General features: G+C 42.5%; 1 protein-coding gene across 1 annotated transcript in view; it reads left to right on the top strand.

Annotated features, from left to right (window-relative positions):
• Positions 1-2,513: 2,513 nt before the first annotated feature.
• Positions 2,514-20,803, top strand: part of PTPRM (protein tyrosine phosphatase receptor type M) — a 570,916-nt gene continuing 552,626 nt past the window's right edge. The window contains exons 1-2 of the mRNA XM_065889474.1: positions 2,514-2,583; positions 2,671-2,793. Of these exons, the coding sequence (XP_065745546.1) occupies positions 2,514-2,583; positions 2,671-2,793 (193 nt within the window). The remainder of the gene's footprint in view (positions 2,584-2,670; positions 2,794-20,803) is intronic.

Genomic DNA, 20,803 nt, shown 5'->3' on the forward strand with positions numbered 1-20,803 from the left:
CAGTGTTTCCATAATCCTATATGGGTCTACGAGGAACCATGGCATTCTTTTTATGTTTCCTTTCATAAAGCTGTGATAAAAACAGCTTTATGTAATGGGAAAATTATATCCTTGCACCAATGTTGTATTAGTCTTGTGGGGTTTGCTGTCAGCCATGCAAGCTCTCGCCTTTATATTTGGTTATATCTGCAGTGCCAAGAATTGTTTCCTAAACCAGATCTTTAACCAGGCTTGAGCTGTTTTGCAGATGCCCCCCGCCCCCCGCCCCCTGTTTAAGATTGCACTGCAGGACTTTCAGTAAAGTGCTATCTATGCTTCTATTGGGGTGGGTCCCTTTTCTGTCAAAATTCATGGTTCTTTCATTCTTTTGAATATTATTAGTGCTACTGCTGTTCGGGCTTATTCCTACAGCACTGAAGCTATTTTCTATATCAAAATTAGGATTTGCAACCAAGGGAAAATATTTCTCATAAATGTTTGCGTAGCCTTCTAACATTTCTTACCCCAAATTGGAAAGTTGTTAGTATTATGTGCTTAAAACAAATCCACTGTGTTTCTGAACTTGTTAAAGCTGAGTAAGAGGGAAGTATAAATTACCAGTTGTTGTCAAGGTGAAGTATTGAGTTAATGCTGTATCTTTATAATGAGTTTTCTGTTCCCAGCAGAATGTTTAATTGGCCAGTTCTGTTAAAAGTGTTACAGAGGATGGTGTCCAGGGCCACTGATTTCACCATCATGCCTAGAGCCAGTGACTAAGACAAAAGCAGAAAGCTGGGGGACACCTCTTAAAATGGCCCGAGGAAAATGGCCCGAGGTCCCTTGTCTCTGCCCTGTTGAACATTTTTTCTCAGTGATTTGGAGGCAGACAGAAAGCATGCTTAATCAAATTGGCAAATCACCCAAATCTAGGTAGGAAGACTGACACCCAAATGGCAAAATCAGGATCCCAAAAGCTCTCAACAGGCTGGAGAGATGCCCTGAAAACATTATATGGGGTTTAGAAAGGATAAATGTACAGAAAGTCACTTCCCTTATTGCAAAGGGGAGAAATGGCTCCATGGCAGTGGTATAAGGAAGACATGTGGGATTCCAGGCTCCGGGAATCTCGGGATAGACCAGCAGTCAGCTCAGACTGTTGACAGTCTGAGGTCAAGGGAAGTAGCCAGTTGAATTCGGGCTGCAGTACTGGGAGTCATTGGTTTGGAAGAGTGCTGATGAACTGGACAGTGTTCAGAACACCTGCCAGGGTGGCAAACATCTGAGAACCTTGTAGTGAGAGGGAGGAAGGGGGAGCAAAGCATGTTTTGCCTGGAGAAGCAAAAATATAGAACTTGATGGCTCTTTTCAAATAGTTAGCTTTCCCGTGTAAGAGCTGAGATTTTTTCACTGTTTCTTCACAGGGAAGAGCTGAGATAAATGGGTATACATTTCAGGAAGCAGTGTTTGGGCCTTTTTAAGGGGAATTGTCTACGTGGGAGGTATGCTTTTCTAAATGCTGGGTGCCCACCTGTTCAGAAGCTGTCTGTCTGTCTAGAAGGTTGTAGAACTGATGGAAGCATGTGGATGGAAATTGGACCAGGTGACCCTACCTCTGAGTTTGTGCAGTTGCTTTATTTTTATTGTTTTATTTATTTTCTTGCTGCCAGGGCATACAGTACAGCCATAGGGTAATTATATTCTTATGTTTGTGTTTTCTTGACCAGACCCTTAATTCTCATCATTGGCAAGTGATTATAATTAATCTTTTAAATTGATATAATTAATAGCATTATATAATGGGCAGTAGAATCTTCATGATATTAAGATGATTGATACAATCCTTCACTTTGGCAATGTGAAACATTGGGGGAAAGATTTGATGCTATAATAATTTAAAGTCAACAGGGGACACTTAAGAAGATGTGGGGTGGGACTTAAAATCATCACAGTGCCCAGGGTGCTGAAACAGCGGACCTGCTTTGCATATACTGCATTTTCTTTTATTCTTTGTTTAAGTTGCTTCATTTTTAGCATCGACATCAAGCAGATGTTTACCACATGTGTAGTTGTGGATTTATTCTTGCCTTTCAAAATTGTGTGGACTGTAGGCAAATTTATAATCTCTTTTAATTTTGAGACCTCAAATCTCCAAAGTATTAAAGCAAAACCTGTTTCTATGTTCGATTCAGAATAATCCTTAGAAAAATATTTTGCAAGCTAGGTCCATAATATTTACTGTGTTTTGTCCTCTACCAGTGGTATGGTGGAAGTATCTCTCTTCATTTTTTTGGACAAATTATAATGGGTTTTTTTTTTCTATTGAAAACACATTGAACACCTAGGATGGTTCTATTAAAGTTTTGAACACAAGATCAATTATGCCTAATTCATATGAATCTGGAGAATATGGGTTATAAATCTGCTTAGGTCTTACTTTCAGTTGGATTATACAGACGTTGGATTCTTTTGGGAGAACAATATAATATAGAATTATTGACAAGGCATGGTGAATACTCAGCTAGTGCTTCGCAAGGATGCAATGGGGTCAGGATCCACAGCTCCTGAGCAAAAAGGCCAAATCAAATCGCTTTGAGCATCGAGTAGGTTTATGGTTCCCTGCAGTCATCATAGCTTACCCCAGACCTCTGGTCATTATTTATTAATGCTACTCTTCCTTCTTTTACATTTTAGGTGGTTGCCTCTTCGATGAGCCTTATAGCACGTGTGGATACAGTCAGGCTGAAGATGATGACTTCAACTGGGAACAAGTGAACACCTTGACCAAACCAACCTCTGATCCATGGATGCCATCAGGTTTGCTTTTAAAGTTCCCTTTTTAAAACCAAAGGTGCACAGGAGTCTTAATCACAGTAAATGTTCACTGGGTATTGGTTGAATGAGTGAGGGTGTTGGTCTTGGAGTTTGGTGGCAAAGGCTGATTAGCTGGTGGGGATGGTATGTGAGGACCAATGACAAAGAGTTGAACCTTGTATCTCTCCCTTTAAAATGTAAAGCTTACTTCCTTTATTGTTAGATACACCTGAGCTAGATTAATGGCCATTACCCAATTGATCCTTTCCCAAGTACCAGAACATATGGGAAATAGATCGACGTCTCTTCTGGCAGATGAGTTTGGTGATTGGAACTCTAGCTGGGGAATCCAAATAACAAAGTCTCCATCACAAATAGACCTTGGGAGGTGACTCATCTGGCACCTGGGGGATCTGGAGGTTGCTAGTGATCTTCAAAGCATTCTGATAAAATGGTTTTGCATGCGTGTGGATCCTTTTTCCACTGTAGAAGCACTTAGTAAATGTTCTGATGAGTGAGAAACATTTGATCCACTGAACACCAGCAAGAGTTCTACTTCTTTAGTTGGAAGATCAGGAAGATGGTGACTCACGGACTCTAATCAGATTGGCGCTTAATCATTTTAATAGACACCACTTTTAGGCTGTGGTGTTGCATACCCATTTAAAATTTTAGATTTGCAGATTCACTTGACAGATGGGGTGATGACTGTGTCCCATTGAGGATTTAAACTGGAAGATGTGAAGGAGGGGGAGGTGTAGCTTCTTGTTACCATCTTGTCTTTTACTTCTTTCTGGTGTCCCATAATACCATCTCAGACCAAGATGTCCAAGCTTTAAATATAGAAAGGATGGGTTTCTAGTAGAGGCCATTACAAAAATGGTTACACGTGTCAGAGACCAGTTGCGCCCTGGAATAGTCAGCTGGGTAATTGAAGCAACACAGGGAGAGTGGCCTTGCAAGTATTTGGCCTTTGAAGGCCCTTCTGCCTTTGGAAGAATGAAGTGGGGGCATTAAACATTCTGCTTGAATTAATTTTTCTTCTGTTGACTGATAGAATACTTGGTGATTAATATTAGGACTTTGTAACTTAAGATCTCTGAATGTTATCTTTTCTAACACTTTTGTCAATTCCATCTGGTTTCTGATGGTTACATAAGATGTATCCTCAACACCTACCCCCAAACAGGGCGCAAGTTTTGGGTTAGGGTTAGGACATGTGGGTGGTTTGGGTGTCAGCAGGTCTGGAGGGAGTTGGGGAAAGACTAGCAGTGGGTCGTCTCTCCTCTGACTCTGCCTATGGACATGGGTCCAGATAAGGCTCCTGAAAATGGATAGTTCTCCCGCCACATTAAAATGTTTACCAAGGGCTTCCCTGGTGGCGCAGTGGTTGAGAGTCTGCCTGCCGATGCAGGGGATGCGGGTTCGTGCCCCGGCCCAGGAGGATCTCACATGCCGCGGAGCGGCTGGGCCCGTGAGCCATGGCCGCTGAGCCTGCGCGCCCGGAGCCTGTGCTCCACAACGGGAGAGGCCACAACAGTGAGAGGCCTGTGTCCCGCAAAAAAAAAAAAATTTACCAAAAATGTAAAATGTATTTTTTCCTACTATTTATTAAACAAACTTTAGTTATTAAAAAAAACTTCTTTGAGCCCTAGTGTATACTAATCGTGATGACTGAGGGAGATGAAGGATTATGAGATGATTCTTTCTAGGAACTTACCTACTTGGGAAATAGGGTTACAAAAATACAACTAGCGAGCATTCTAAAAGTGCATAGAATTAAGTGTGGTATAGACTAGAAGTATTCTAAGAGCAGTTTTCTTACTGTAAGCCCAGTGTTTTTGGAGGACATGGACTTGGGCCCAGCTGACCTACCCACCAAAAGTGAGAAGTTAAGTTCTCAATGAAATGTCATTGTTAGAAGTTACCGTCTTGTAAACGTGCATATGCTATCCTGAGGTATGGATGTGAAAACTGAGTTTCCAATATGTCTATACGGCCATGAGTTTTAAATACTCTTCAGTTTCAGGATTTTGCCTCTTCCTCCTCCTCCCTTTTCATTAATAGGTATAAAATTTATTCCTTTCAAAACCAAATGCCAAGGCTGGCCTTCTTACACTAAAACAGAAACTAGTTTTATGAATTTCTCAGGGTAAGTGGGTGGCAAGATCAGATACAACCATAGCTTTATAAGGGCTAATTTTTAAAAACCTTTATTTAAAATATTGTTGGATTTGTTCTCACATGTGTATTTGTATTTGGTCTTGCACGTGCAGGCTGGTTCTGTGATGCCTTAGACCCAGGGTTGGCAAACTATATCCTGCCAGCCACAGCCAGTTAGCTGCTGTTTTTTTGGTGTGGTTTGCATGCTAGGAATGGTTTTTACATTTTTATTATTTTTTAAAAACTTTATTCATTTATTTATTTACTTATGGCTGCATTGGCTCCTCGTTGCTGCGCTCAGGCCCCCTCTATGTGCGGCGAGCGGGGGCTACTCCTCGCCTAGGTGCGCGGGCCTCTCACTGCGGTGGCCTCTCCCGTTGCGGAGCACGAGCTCCAGGCGCGTGGGCTTCAGTAGTTGTGGCACGCAGGCTCAGTAGTTGTGGGTCGCGGGCTCTAGAGCTCAGGCTCAACAGCTGTGGCACATGGGCTCAGCCACTCTGCAGCATGTGGTATCTTCCCAGACCAGGGCTCAAACCCGTGTCCCCTGCATTGGCAGGTGGATTCTTAACCACTGTGCCACCAGGGAAGTCCTAAATGGTTTTTTAAAATCAAAATAATAATAATACTATTTTGTGACACAAATTTCCAATTTCCAATTTCAGTGTCCATAAACGAAGTTTTGTTGGCACACGGCCACGCCCATTTGTTACATCTTGTCTGTGCCTGCTTTTGGGCCGCAGTGACAGAGCTGAGTAGTCTGAGTAGTTGGAACAGAGGCTGTAGGGTTCACAAAGCCTAGATATCCCGTTTCTGGGCCTTTTCCACAACAATTACGCTAACCTCTGTCTTAGACCATTTTGGCATCAGCTTTAATTGTTTTGGACTCCTGGCTTATATGGTAATGATTTTCTGTATTCATATTATAGCTATTAACATATAAACATTTTTTCACATTTTCTTCCACTTTCAGATGACTTCTTTTCCAAACATTGGGCTATTAAAATCAGTAAGAAAAAAAAATGTGATGATCAGGGATTTTCTCTATCTTTCCCATAAATTTGCTATCTATTGGAAAGCACCGTGACATTCTTTACTGTTTAGTACCAATATCCTTGTGGAACTCTTGTGATTCTAATAAGCAAATAATCTACCAAGATGAATTTAACAATTATGATGGTGAGATAGACTAAAATTTTTACTCTGATTTTTAAATTTACTGTAATTAAAGTTTACTTTTTCTGTGTCTTTTTGGAAAATGATGCTTCAGTGTGCAGGGTTTGTTTCTCTGTATCTTCACATGTGAGGTTATTCTTTAACCACATTTAAACTATTTAAATACAGTCTGGAGCTTTATACAAGCTGGTTGATAACTATTCTGATGCTGTGATGTTAGCTATGGAAATACATAGTTAGGGAAAATAAATACCAAATGTTATTTAATTGTTTTGTATTTCAAGCCAACATTTATGTGATAGTTGATGATACTTTTGCAGCTAGCTCCGAACCACACAGTTTTCCTGATGGTGAAAGCGTGCTACATGTGATTTCTCTTTTATTGGAAAGCACGTGGTTCATTTCATATTCATTGAGCTCCATTAGCAATGGGCGACTCTCTTAAACTTTACCATAAGGATTATACTCTGAGCACAAGAACCCTTGATTAAGTAACCAAATGATAACCTGGTACATTTTGATAGCACCATTGCTTCTATCACTTTATCTAGAGCAGTGCCTTGTATGATTATCCCTATAGACTAAGAAGTATTTGATTAGGAGTGTTTCGTGGTGTAAAAACATGTGCACAGTTTGAGAATAGTTGATGTGTTTACATGTTGTGTTTGGACCCTAGTGGTCCAGTTTTATGAAATGGATTTTAACATATTCCATATCTTATGTATTAGAAAATGTGGTCCTGTTTAATTTAAAAAATTAGCAATAAATTCATCCATAATATTAAAAATGTAAAGGTAGCTTACAACCATAGCCATTTGATACTTATAAAATTGACATTTATTTATAACCCCTGTGGTCCCCGTAAAACATCATACCTCTAAAAAGGCTGTAATGAAGTAAATTGGGCCCTAGTGCTGGGAGAATGTAATACTCTTCCAGGTTGTATAGTGCTCCTATACAGGTTGTATAGTGTGCATCCTGGGCAACCTCACTTGGCCTCCACATCTTGGTTTTATGTAATGCAGATTGGGAGTGGTGGGGTTGCCGATCTTTGTGGAGATGTTGTGACTGAGGATTGAGTCATTTCCGAGGGTATCCATGTGAAAGGCAGAGAGAGGGCCATGCAGGATGAAGGAGCAAGGTGGACTCTTAGTGTGATGCCCCAGAAAATAGAAAAAAAGTGACTGCATGTATTTGTTTTGAGAAAGATGATGGATTGACAGACAAAGGAATTGCAGTTTCCTCTTGGGGTGCGTTCACCGGGCATGTTTTCCTCCTACTGGGGAAGACGTCCTATGTATTCACACTTCAGGGCTTATACAAAGTCTTCTGCTCTTTGAGTGACAAAGAGCGGAAGACTTTGGGCTTGAAAATACATTTTTCCTCCTTAAATTTCAGCGTGTATCTAGTGAGTAATATTTTTGGCAAAGAACATTCTCACAGTTGTTTAATTATTTCTTTCATTCTTTGAATCTGTCAACATTCAACAAATACGTATCGAACACCTGCTATGTGTGAGGCATCGTTCAAGATGCTTGGGTTCATTGCTGAACGAACCAAATAAGGATCCCCTCCCCGGCGATGCACCTACATTCTCAGTCTAGTGAGATCATTCTTGGATTGCCAAAAGATCAGATCCTGTGAGACCATGTTTCCCCTCATTAATTGATGACTTTCTGGATATAAAAACGTAAAAGGTAATATGAAATTTAGTTCATCAGACTCAGCACACCAGAGCATCAAGTCTAGCTTTCTTGGCTGTGCTGTCTCTTAAAAACACACAAAAAACAAGAGCAAAAACATTGAAATCCCAGGCAAGTGGCAGTGCAGTACCTTCTGATAATTCTCCCTCATAAACCAAAGTGATCTTGTACACGTACATGACTCCTAGCAGCTGACAAAAGTTGCTTCTTTGCTGTGTATCCTCTGATCTTCATGACAACCCTGGGAGATCAGACGGCGTTCTATCTGTTTTACACCCAAGAGGACTGAAGTTCAGAGAAGATACACCTGCCCCAGGCTTATAGGAGAGAAAAGCCCCCATTTTTGCTTTTCTGAGTGCCAGGGAGGCAACTTCCCACCCGAGCACTTGCATCTAGTGAGGGGGGCACGGGCAGCCTTCCTCCCAGGTGGCAACTATTTGGATCTTCTGGAAATGAACTCGAAGGCTCTCCCCGTGGGGTTGCTGCCCACTCCCGGGTCAGATTCTGGCTCTGTGTCTTCACAGCTGTGGACCTTGGCCGACTCTTCGGCTCTCAGGTCCTCAGGCTCCTCGTGGGTGTAGGATTAGTTCGTGATACATGTTCGTGGAGTGATGTCCAGGGGCCTGGTGCTAGGAGCTGGAGCGACAATAATGGAGTCTGTGCCCTTGCTGATTGTGAGGCATGCGGGCTGTGATAAGCAGACAGACTTAGAGTGTGATGGGGAGACATTCTAGGGCTGTGAAGAAAAACGAAATCAGGACAAGGGCTTAGTAAGGGATGGGAGCGGCAGACAGGAGCAGCCGCTCTGTGAGCAGAGATGGGGTCCCACCCAGGGACAAGGAGGCCTGGAGGCTGAGTGGTCCTCCCAGAGGGGAAGAGCAGGGGCAGAGGCTGAGGCAGGGGGAGCTCTGTGGGGGGAGGGGGCCGTCAGCCCTACAGGATCCTGAAGGTGTTGGAAAGGCGTTTAGAACCTGCCTCATGGGGTTATTGACCAAGGGAGACAAAATTATCCACTTCAGAGACTTAGCCTCCTACCTGGCCCAGCACAGAATTCAAGAAACGTCCTCCTTCTATTACTAAGTAACTTTCCAGGAGCAGTTGGTAGGAATTCATCTTTTAGTTTAATTTGGACTCTCTGTGAAGCGGGCAGTTCATGCTGATTTCCTATTTTCCCTTCTAAGTGATACCAAATAAGAAACAAAAGGCATAGATCTTCATATAATTTTTGAATGGATCGAAAAGCAAGTTGAGAGAAGTCCATTAAAATATGAACTTTTTTTGCCAGGATGGTAGGATTGGGGGTAATTGTCCTGTCACTTCTACATTACACATTTTCTTTATGATTAAGTGTAACTTTGTAATAAAAAGTATTATAAAATACTTTAAAAATGTGGGGGAGGTCATTGAATTTGGTGTTATTTTAGTTGATTCTGAATATTTCTGCTCCAGAACTCAGGAAATGACACGTTTTATTGTCTTTGAGCATCTTATTCACGTGTCCCATGGTGAGGTTCCTGCCTGACATCCAAGGTGTAGGATGGTCCTTGATGAGCATCCTCTCTGCATCTCACTCATGTCACCCTGGTGATGCTCAAAATGGGTTTCCAGTAGCTTTGAAACAGTGAATGATGAGACACGGTGAAAGGAACTGGACTGGCATTGCATCCTGCCAGCAGTTTCTAAGTTACAAAATTTAGAAAAATAACTTTAGATGATAACAAAAGAACCCCATTTCAGATCAGTGATCTTTGGGGAGTTCTTAGTTAAACAGTAGAGGGCTCTGGGTGGACTCATTTTAACATGAGTGTAGACAGTGTGCTCCATTCAGAGGTAAAAACACGTAACATACAATTTACCATTTTTTTTTAAAGATTTGTTTGGTGTGGACCATTTTTGTAAAAGTCTTTACTGAATTTGTTACAATATTGCTTCTGTTTTATGTTTTGCTTTTTTTGGCCTTGGGGCATGTGGGATCTTACCTTCCTGACCAGGAATCGAACCAGCACCCCCTGCATTGGAAGGCGAAGTCTTAACCACTGGACCACCAGGGAAGTCCCCAATTTACCGTTTTTAAGAGTAGAATCTGGGCTTCCCTGGTGGTGCAGTGGTTGAGAGTCTGCCTGCCGATGCAGGGGACACGGGTTCGTGCCCCGGTTCTGGAAGAGCCCACATGCTGCGGAGCGGCTAGGCCCGTGAGCCATGGCCGCTGAGCCTGCACGTCCGGAGCCTGTGCTCCGCAACGGGAGAGGCCACAACAGTGAGAGGCCCGCGTACCGCAAAAAAAAAAATAAATAAATAAGAGTACAGTTCTGTGGCATTAAGTACATTCACACTGCTGTGCAGCCATCACCACCATCCATCTCCAGCAACGTTTTTCATCTTCCCAAACTGAAACTTTGTACCCATTAAACACTAACTCCCCGTCCCCCCTCTCTCCAGCCCCTGGCCATCACCATCCTCCTTCCTGTGTCTATGAATTGGTCCACTCTGGGTACCCCACGTAAGAGGCATCATGCAATAGTGGCTTATTTCATTCTGCATAATGTTTCCTATGATTCAGTTTTTATTCAAGATCAGGGCAGTCATTCTTTTTTTGAAAAGTGTCTTGATTTTTAATAGTTAAGTGTTTCAAGGGGGCCAGCGTATTCTGTATGAACATTTATTTCAATAGTTTATATTCAGTGTTCCACAAATGTTCTCCTTTGGATTTGTTCTAAATTCCTCTCTTGGCTGATTGGGAAACTATTACAAAAAGGAAGAACAGTGGCTGACTATTTTTTAAACATTTGCTAAAAAGTATACAAGTGAGTCCGTACATATAAATATGTTTGTTTGTGTTTTTTAAAATTAATTAATTTAAGGCTGCATTGGGTCTTCGTTGCTGCACACAGGCTTTCTCTAGTTGTGGTGAGATTGCGGTGGCTTCTCTTGTTTCAGAGCGTTGGCTCTAGGTGTGCAGGCTCAGTAGTTGTGGCACATGGGCTTAGTTGCTCCGCGGCATGTGGGATCTTCCCAGACCAGGAATCGAACCCATGTTCCCTGCGTTGGCAGGCAGATTCTTAACCACTGCGCCACCAGGGAAGTCCCAATATGTGTTTTTAAAATAGGTTTCTTTCTTGCTTAATTTCCCGTCAAATTGTACGAGATGACACCATAAGAGTTATGTGAAACCAAGTAATGCAATAAACACGCAGGCCAATCGTGACAGACGCTGTAGATCTTTCTGTGGCTGAGTTGAGGAGGGGCTGAGGGTCCAGGGCGGAGTCCAGGGCCATGGGTCCACTGGGCAGTTGTGATGCCAGGCTGAGAAATTCACACACGGGTGCTGGCTGGTGCCCACGTACTCTGTGTTCTGTGTGCAGGCGCCCTGGAGCTGGGCCTGGCCGCGTTGTTGGAAGGGAGGAGGGTGGGGAGAAGGGACAGCAGGTTTTGATGGGACACTTGGAGACAGCTTTACCATCTTTTGAGATACCTTGGACTACAGAGGGGCAGCGAGTGGGGCTGGACCAGAGAACCCTAGGCCTGAGGAAGACTTACCAGTCGGGTCCAGGGAGTGGCAGCCTCTCTTAATGGAAGGCAGGGTCTTTGGGTCAGAGGAGTTTTGGGTGGGCCGCTGGTGTTCTAGCTGGCAGGTTGATGGTGGCGTGAAGCTGTCCTCACACAGACACCAGCGTGGGGAAGGCCTGGGCCATTCTGTGTGGTGCCGGGGTCCAGTCACCCCTGTCTCCAGCCTGCCACAGACCAGACCATCACAGGGGCAAGGTCCCCTTTCAGCCCCTTTGGGGCCTCCCATGGTCCAAGAAATGGAAGAGATGAATACATTTAGAGAAGAACTAGTTAAGCCTGGATTGTTCTTTTTGCCATAGACCAGGAGGAGATGGAAGGCCCTTCCCTCTTTGGGCCTCCAACTGTGTGAGGCCCTGTGTGTGCTCCGGGCACTGGGATGTAGCGATGACCCAGAACCAGTCTTCCAGAACAGAAGTGGTGGGCCCAGTGCTCCGGTGGGGGCCAGACTGCTGCCCAGACAGAGGCCAGAGGTGAGGGCAAGCAGAAGGCCTGATGGAGGAGGTGGCACCCGAGAGGGGCCAGGCAAGCATGAGGAGTGGGACCAGAGCCGGCGGGCCTGCCGGACAGAAGGATCGCCCTGTCCCGCGGCAGTGCTGGCCAGCGGGGGGCACAGGCTCGCCCAGGGCTGCTCAGGAGCGGACAGTGTCGGGACTGCAGGCACCGCGGATGGGGAGGAAAGGGGCGAGGCTGGAGGAAAGGCTCCCAAAGGCCGTCCTGAGCTGGTGCAGGATGCACAGCAAGGAGGCCATTTGACTCGATTTCTGACAAAGGGAACGAGAAAGGAATTGACTCTGTTTGCAGAGAGGAAAAGAAAGAACTGCTCATATAAAGGATCAGGAAAAGATATTAAGAAGGAAGTTTGAGATATGGGGATATATGTATACGTATAGCTGATTCACTTTGTTATACAGCAGAAACTAACACACCATTGTAAAGCAATTTTACTCCAATAAAGATGTTTAAAAAAAAAAGAAGGAAGTTTGGTTAGTAAATAAGTATCCTATCACAAAGCATAGGAATATGTAGGAGAATTTCCTTGTTCTTAGGAGATTCATGTTAAAAAGTGTGTGTGTGTGTGTGACAGAGTATGTGTGCAAATGTGGTGAGATGTTAACAGTTGTTAAGCCTGGGTGAAGTATGTATAAACAATTATCATACTACTTTTTCAACTTTTCTATAGTTTTAAAACTAAGCAAAATTTGTACTATAAATGTGGGAAACAAAAGACACATGGAGCTTCACTGACTTAGTGCCAATGAGATTCTTATCCACAGATGCCTTTTAGGCAAAAAGCTATCCTGTCAAATCACACTGAAAATATTTATATTTAAGAAGCCTAGGTTGACTCCCATTTTCCCTTCTGAGCATCTCGGGTTGATTCCTTGGTCTTCACTGGAGAAGTTTACTGGAGCTGATGGGCCCATGTACAGTGACACACTTCAGGGATATAATTTTAGGACTTTCTAAAATAGGACAGATGCTTCACGCTGCGGTCTTATGCCTTGGTGGGTGAATCAAGTATAAAGATCGTTATCCTATTGGTAGATATTTTGGTGGCTAACTGGAACTTTGTAAGAAGACGCATAAGGAATTATTACATTTTATTTTTGGGTACATGCTTGAATTCATTTGTATCTCGTCCATAATGTGGGGCTGAACACAGAAAAATTCATAAAGAATTTCTTGGCAAGCTTCATGAAATGATTGAGCGGATCATTAAAGGTGGACTTTAATTCATAGTTGACAGATATTTTATCCTAGGAGATTGTGATAAATTATATCTTAAAGTGATATTTAAAAGCTTAAGTGGTTGAAAGGGAAATAAATATGGCTATTTAATTAGTTGCCGGCTGGACATCCTAACTCCTTGTTGTGGTGGACGACGCATCCAGACAACCCATTATGCAACTGACTATACCCCATATGTGCGGGGTAGCATGTGAATACAGCGGTGCCCTCTGAGAGGATACCACGGGAAGCTGTTTTTTCCAATGCCCTGTTCTTTTTTGAATGCTTCAGGTTTCCTAATACAGAGGTGCTTCTTAATTTTATTTCTCCTGGTTCCTTCTAGAGAACATCTTTTCTTCTGTGACCCAGAGAAAATGTACAAAATATTGAAATCCTTGGCATAAGACTTGGAGACATAGACTGGGTTTGATCCAGGCAAGTTTAAGGCAAATTAGGAATCAGTAGGTTTCTGGGGGGCATCTTGGGAAATGATGAGACCTCTCTTATAGTCATTCCTTTCATGCTGCTTCCTCTTCCCATCTCTGTTGACTGTGACACCCCTCCTGTTAAACACACACCTTGTGGAAATGGTGTCACCTCCCCAATTGTACTGTATAAACACAACGTGCCTGAGTTCCCCCGATGGTCCTGGCTCCCTGCTGAGTGACAGGCTGCAATTTACCAGCAGGTCAGTGACTGAGCTGATGACGAGTGACCTTTCTAACACTGCAATCAATGCTTGTTATTTGGAAAACAAAATGATAGTTTGTATTTTTCACCGGACGGATCATTGGGGCAGCCCCCCACTGACATGTGAATTTGTTACTTGGGCTGGATGAGTCGTTTCAGACAGGAATGTTAATTTATTTGAATTGATCTGGGTCTTGCTCTTATAAAAAGGTGTTGGACATTTGTTGATGGCACAAATTATTATAAATAATTGGCTTTACATGTCGGTCAAACAGAGGCATTTAGAATACCCATTTTACACAATAGCACTGCATACTAGCTTTGGCAAGCCTTTACCATCCATATTTTGTTTAGATTTGATATTTTGCAATTGTTTTGAAATAGAAAACAATTGAAATATGTGAACCTGTGTATGTCGTATTTCAGTAGCGTCTCTCCACACGTTTCCTGAAATGGTTTGTGAGGCCCCATTAATACGTGGTCATGAGGGTGAATAACTCTGGGACAAGATGCTGGGAAGAGGAGAGCCGCCTGAAGGGAGAACCCTGTGGTATTTGGGGGGGGTGTTGAGTCACTGCTTCCAGCTCCCATGTTCTAGAAACAGGGAAGCATGTGCACTTCTGTGCCCTCTGATGTAGATGTGGCCACACCTGCTGTGGCTGGTGACTGTGCGTTCAAGTGACACGTGTCGCTTTCAGGCAGAAGCTTTTAGAGCCAGATTCCCTGTGTTCTCTTCCCTTTTTCCTGCCTTGGTGATCGCGATGCTTTTAGCCTGGGTGCCTGAGTGACAAAATGTAGAAACGACTCCTCCTGAAACCCAACCCTGCTCCCAACACACACACACACACACACACACACACACACACACACACACACACGCACGCACGCAACTGAGTGCAGGGGTCATGTGCCTGAGTGAGAGAAAAACTTCCTGTGTGAAGCCACTGAGATTTTGGGGTTGTTTGTTGAATGGTTCTCAAACTCTTTGGTCGTAGGACCCCTTTACACCCTTAAGATTGTTTTTGAAAATATCCAAAGAACTTCTGATCATGTGGGCAGTTTCTATTTATATTTTCTGGGTTGAATGAAAACTGAATAATTTTGAAAACAGCGTACATCAGAGTACATGCACTCCATTAGTCATCAGAGCAATGATGTACACCTGTTAGTAACTGAGAGCAACATGGGAATAATAAAGTCAAATAATGTCCTGTTACTCTCAGGAAAACAGTTTTGACCTTGTGGACTCCCTGTAAGTAACTTGGGGATTTCAGGGGTCCCTAGAAGATACTTTGAGAACCGCTGAAGTAGATCATCTTAAGAGATATGCCTCCCTTGATGATTGACAGTTAAAGGCTTGGAGGAGTCTGGAAGGAAAAGAAAGAAGGGGAAAGGGTTTTGTAAATACAGTTGATCCTTGACAGCATGAGTTTGAACTGTGTGGTTCCACGTATATGCAGATTTTTTTCAATAGTAAACACTACAGTACCACATGACCCATGGTTGGTTGAATCGCGGGTGCCCAACTGAGTCGTGTATACAGAAGGACCGCCTCTAAGTTATACCCAGAATTTTTGTCTGAGCGGAGGGTTGGTGCCCCTAACCCCTGCATTGTTCGACGGTCAACTATGGCAAAAAAGGATATCCTTGAGTGTTATAATTCACATTTTCTTTCTGAATAAAGACAATATAAATAGTTTGTTCCTATTGTTGAAAAGTATTTTCTTTTCACTAATAAATACTCATTCTAAATGAAATAATATACAAAGTTACATTGTATGAAGCCACACAACTGTGAATATTACAAATTCTATGAAGTGGGGTTTACGAAATCTCGTGCTCTAGAAAAATTTGAGAGTAGGATTAATATTCATATATTTGAAATTGTGTGTAGCCTTTCTGGACAGCTGTGGATTGGATAAAGTGAATTATTTAAACTTATTCCTTATGAATAAGCCTGTATAAAGTCATTCAGTAGTGCTGCTTCTGAGATTTTTAATTGTGGAACTGTTGTATATATTGTCGTGATAAAATAATGTCAACCCCTTTATTATGAAGTGCATAGTGACACAGTGTTATAAAGATGGCTGAGCATTATTCAGGGAGACTTAGAAATTGTGCTTGATAGAACTTGCATATGAATTGACAAAAAATTCTTAGGTGAACTTACCAGTCACACATCTCCTATCAATAGCCCTGTTATGTAAGATAACACATTTATTTCCGAAGACATGAGTTCTAACAGGATTTGCTAATATTTAAAAGGCATGATGGAGAAACATTTTTTGAATTTAATATTAATATAGCCATGGAAAGAGTTAATGGGGGAATCTGGTAATCTTTATAGATTTTTACAGCTATGAGAGGTAGTTAATACTTAATCTTGAGGAAGAAGACAGACGTGGATGACCTTTCTAGCTCTTTCTAGTGCTAGAAACTTTTCTCCTTTTTCAATAAATCCTTAGGAAGCACCTGATGTGGGCAGGCACTGTTTTTGTATCCTAAGAGGTAAAGAACATCGTGGACAACCTAAAGTATCAATACAAGGAGGCGATGCCTTGCCTTTCAGAAAGACCAAGTATTAAGATAGAATAATGTGCTGAACGGAAGAAAAGAAAATTAAATTCATGAAGTGGCAGAGACTTACTAAGGATTAATTTAATCTACTAATTGCTTACCCATTATGGTGGCTTTTGAAGCTTGGGACTCACTTTAGAAAGTCCTTGTTATTTGGAGTCCCCTGCAGGCTGAGAACACTTTAACGAGGCTTCCTAAGAAGATTTGATGGATGTGATGTAGAGCCAGAAGTCGCCATCCGTCCATTGGCTGTGGCTGGCCTCCACAGCTGCCCCAAGATGCCGAGATACACCCTTCTCCTTTCTCAAGTACAATTGCGTGGAGGGAAGGGCAGCCTCACTAATGGAGGGTATGTCTCTATAAAATGCTTATACTTGGCTCATACATTGTTTGCCCTGACACTGATCAAAGAAATGGAGTGTTATTTGTTTCATTGAAACCTTTAAGTGACAAAAATATGTAGTTGTGACTGGTATGGCCAGTCACACTTTCTTACCCCTGAAATGAGGTGGTAGTTTCTTTTCTTATTTAATGTATCTTTTAAAAACACTTTTAATTTTTATTTTATATTGGAGTATAGTTGATTTACAATGTTGTGTCAGTTTCAGGTGTAGAGCAAAGTGATTCAGTGTGTCTTTAATAAGAATTTTAATCAGCATAAAGCCAAGTCACTTTCTAATTTGGGCAGTTCCTCAAGTCCCCCAGCAGATGGAGACGTGCAATTCTTTGCTCTTTCATTGGACGGACTGCTTCTTGCCCCTGGGACATTGCTGCACTTATAAAATGCAGTGTCAAGTTCTGCAAATGAGCTAACAACCATGCCCTCTGCTCCCCTTCCCTTTCTCTCCTTCGGCCCGGTTAAGAGCTGGTATTTATTCCTGTGTTTCATAAGGTCTTCATCATTAGCGACCTTCCCCAGCACATAAGAACAATATTTTCTTTATGACATATGCACGGCAAAGCAAAGAGCAGAGAACCCCCTGCACCCCCAGGGAGCAGGTTTAAACCCTCTGTGATCCCTCTGCAGGCCGCAGCCTTCTGTGATTCAGTGTAAATCCCAGAGGTAAGATATTTTTTCAGCCGGCAGGGTAAACTTTGGTCACAGATTTTTTCTGAGGTCAGCATGGGAAGTAAAGAGAGGCTATCCTCATTTGCCTCTTTCCATAAAACTCACACAAAGAGAAATTGTAAAACAGTCTTGGTTCCAAGGAGTCTTTTTTTTTTTTTTTTTGGCGGTACGCGGGCCTCTCACTGTTGTGGCCTCTCCCGTTGCGGAGCACAGGCTCCGGGAGCGCAGGCCCAGCGGCCATGGCTCACGGGCCCAGCCGCTCCGCGGCATGTGGGATCCTCCTGGACCGGGGCACGAACCCGTGTCCCCTGCATTGGCAGGCAGACTCTCAACCACTGCGCCACCAGGGAAGCCCCAAGGAGTCTTTTGATTCAAGTGATTTTTTTCTTTTCTTTCCTTCTTGATTAACTTATACCATTCAGTTCCGGTGAGTTAAAGACGGGATTGCTCATCTAAGACCCCATCTTTGACAAGCTCAACAAAACCTTCCAAAAAGATTAATTGTTGTGAAGCCCTTTATCATCATGATATTTGTTGCATTTCTTGCTATTTCTACTAATCAATGGGGGACCATGATTGTTTTTCACATTCTTAAGTCCAGTGCTTTCTGAGCTGACGAATTTTCCTCCAGTGCATTACAAAGGAAAGAAAGGTAACATCCTGGGGTCATTCATGGGAGCAGCTGCTAACACTTGAGAATTGCAAGTGAGAATTGGTTAACAAAAAATGGAAAACAACTCAACTCCCAAACAAGTAAATAAAAACCCCAATTGTGACCAAAAGCATTGTTCTTTAAGGAGCTAGTAGTTTATCATATTTCTGTAGTATTAGACTTTCTCTATAATTTGAAGACACAGTTTACAAATAGGTTGTTTTCCAAGTCAAATCATTAATTACATTCATGGGAGGCATTTTCCCTTACTTTGTAAAGCAAGTGCAGTGATGATGCCACAAATGTCTATTGACTTACTGAATGAGTTCTGAGAATAGGACTCATCCAAACTCAATAGATCCTGTGATCTAATCTAGTTCCTTATTTTCAAATTAAAGAGCTTTCTAAAGAAAATGAAGCTCTTTGTTTTTTGCTAAGAATTTATAGAGTACGAAGATGTAGTAGATACCATGACAAATAAATCTCAAAATCCTAGTGCCTTAACACTGGAGATGTTTATTTTCCATGTATATAATAGTCTAGAGTGGTTCCGGTTTGGAGGTTTTGGGGTTGGGAACCCTGTTCCAGACAAACGTCCAGATTTAAAAGGACTCTGCCATCTTTATTTTTTTTAAGTAATTAATTAATTTTTGGCTGCGTTGGGTCTTCGTTGCTGCGTGCGGGCTTTCTCTAGTTGCGGCGAGCAGGGGCTACTCTTCGTTGCGGTGCGCAGGCTTCTCACTGCGGTGGCTTCTCTTGTTGCGGAGCACGGGCTCTAAGCACACGGGTTCAGTAGTTGTGGCTCTTGGGCTCTAGAGCGCAGGCTCAGTAGTTGTGGTGCATGGGATTAGTTGCTCCGCGGCACGTGGGATCTTCCCAGACCAGGGCTCAAACCCATGTCCCCTGCATTGGCAGGCGGATTCTTAGCCACTGTGCCACCAGGAAAGCCCAAAAATGACTCTGCCGTCTTTAACATGCATTCTCCAAGATTGCCCTCAAGTGGACATCTAGACGGCAAAGGGGAAAGTCCGTGGAGGATCCACGTGGGAAGTTTCTATGGACCAGACTTGGAAGGGGAGAGAAAAAACTCAGGGGGGGTCCCTGGAACCTGCAACGGCAGCTGGGGGTACAGTTTAGTGAGAATCCCCTGCAGAAGGAAATATAGAACATTGAGTGACTAGCCTGTAGCCCCTGCCACACTTGGCCTTAGAGGATTTCATTTAAAAAAAGGTCATAGAGTACTTCCCGGTAAATTATTATATGAGAAAATTACTTGAAATTGAATATAATGTTGGCTTTTTCTTTTCTTTTCTTTTCTTTTTGCGGTACGTGGGCCTCTCACTGTTGTGGCCTCTCCCGTTGCGGAGCCCAGGCTCCAGGCGCGCAGGGTCAGTGGCCATGGCTCACAGGCCCAGCCGCTTCACGGCATGTGGGATCCTCCCGGACCGGGGCACGAACCCGTGTCCCCTGCATTGGCAGGCGGACTCTCAACCACTGCGCCACCAGGGAAGCGCTCTTTTTCTTTAAAGAAGTGCCATCTTTAAAAATTCCAGTTAATTTACTAAAATAAGTTTTGAGAATTAACTTTAGCTTTATGGTGTTTTGATATAAAAGTCAGTGAAGAATTAATCCATAACTGATAGATTTTACACACGTAGAGCCTTTCCTAAGCCCTGTGTTATTAAACCATGCCCTAATATTTCTATAAAACAGATATTCTCTTACCTTAACTCTGAGAAGATAAGTTCCCAGATACCACAAAGATATATGAACATATATTGCTACTTAATTCAGTAAAGTAAATATCATTGAATAAATGTCAGCTTTTCCAGGGAAATCACTACATATGACCTCTCTGGATAATATATTTATCAAAAAAATCAATACTAAGAGTAAACAGATTTTTAATACATCTGAAGGAGCTTCCTAATAAACCAAAATGCCAACTCATAATTTAAAGGTATTGATACCAGTGGGTATTTACAGATGACATCATCATAATTTTTGTAGATTATTCTTCATAGTGGTCTGATGTGATATATTAAATTCAGTTTTAACCTTGGGCCTGGGAGAAGTGGTGTATTGTAGAAGTATGTAAAGACCACTCTGACTTTTCTTTCTATGTAGGAAAACTAGAGTGGGTGCAGAGCCCATGGTGCTTCTGTTCTCTTCCGTTCTGTTCTGCTCTGTCAGTGCTGCGTGGTTTCGCTCCCCTCTCCCCGCACCTGCCGTTCCTCTGACAACACCTGTGCTCAGCTTCCTGGGATTCATTCCTCTCATTACATGGGCTTGTATGTCTCAGACTTTTGGTGCCCACTGATTATATGACTGACATATGATACCTTTCTTTTTAATGTCAATCACAAATTTTATTTTATTTTATTTAAAATTTTAATTTTCTATTGGAGTATAGTTGATTTACAATGTTGTATTAGTTTCAGGTGTACAGCAAGGTAATTCAGTTATACATATACATATATCTATTCTTTTTCAAATTCTTTTCCCATTTAGGTTATTACAGAATACTGAGTAGAGAAAAGGAATGTTGAACGGTTGTATTTTACATTGGCAAAAATAAAAATGGCTTCTTTCCTGCAAAAGACTTTTTTAAACTTTATTTTCAACTCATATACAAAGCTGGCCCTTGAGATTTCTCCCCAGCCTACGCAAGCAACATCTCATGACCGAAAG

The sequence above is a fragment of the Phocoena phocoena genome, chromosome 13 (genome assembly GCF_963924675.1).
Source record: "Phocoena phocoena chromosome 13, mPhoPho1.1, whole genome shotgun sequence".
In the NCBI taxonomy this organism is placed as follows: domain Eukaryota; kingdom Metazoa; phylum Chordata; class Mammalia; order Artiodactyla; family Phocoenidae; genus Phocoena; species Phocoena phocoena.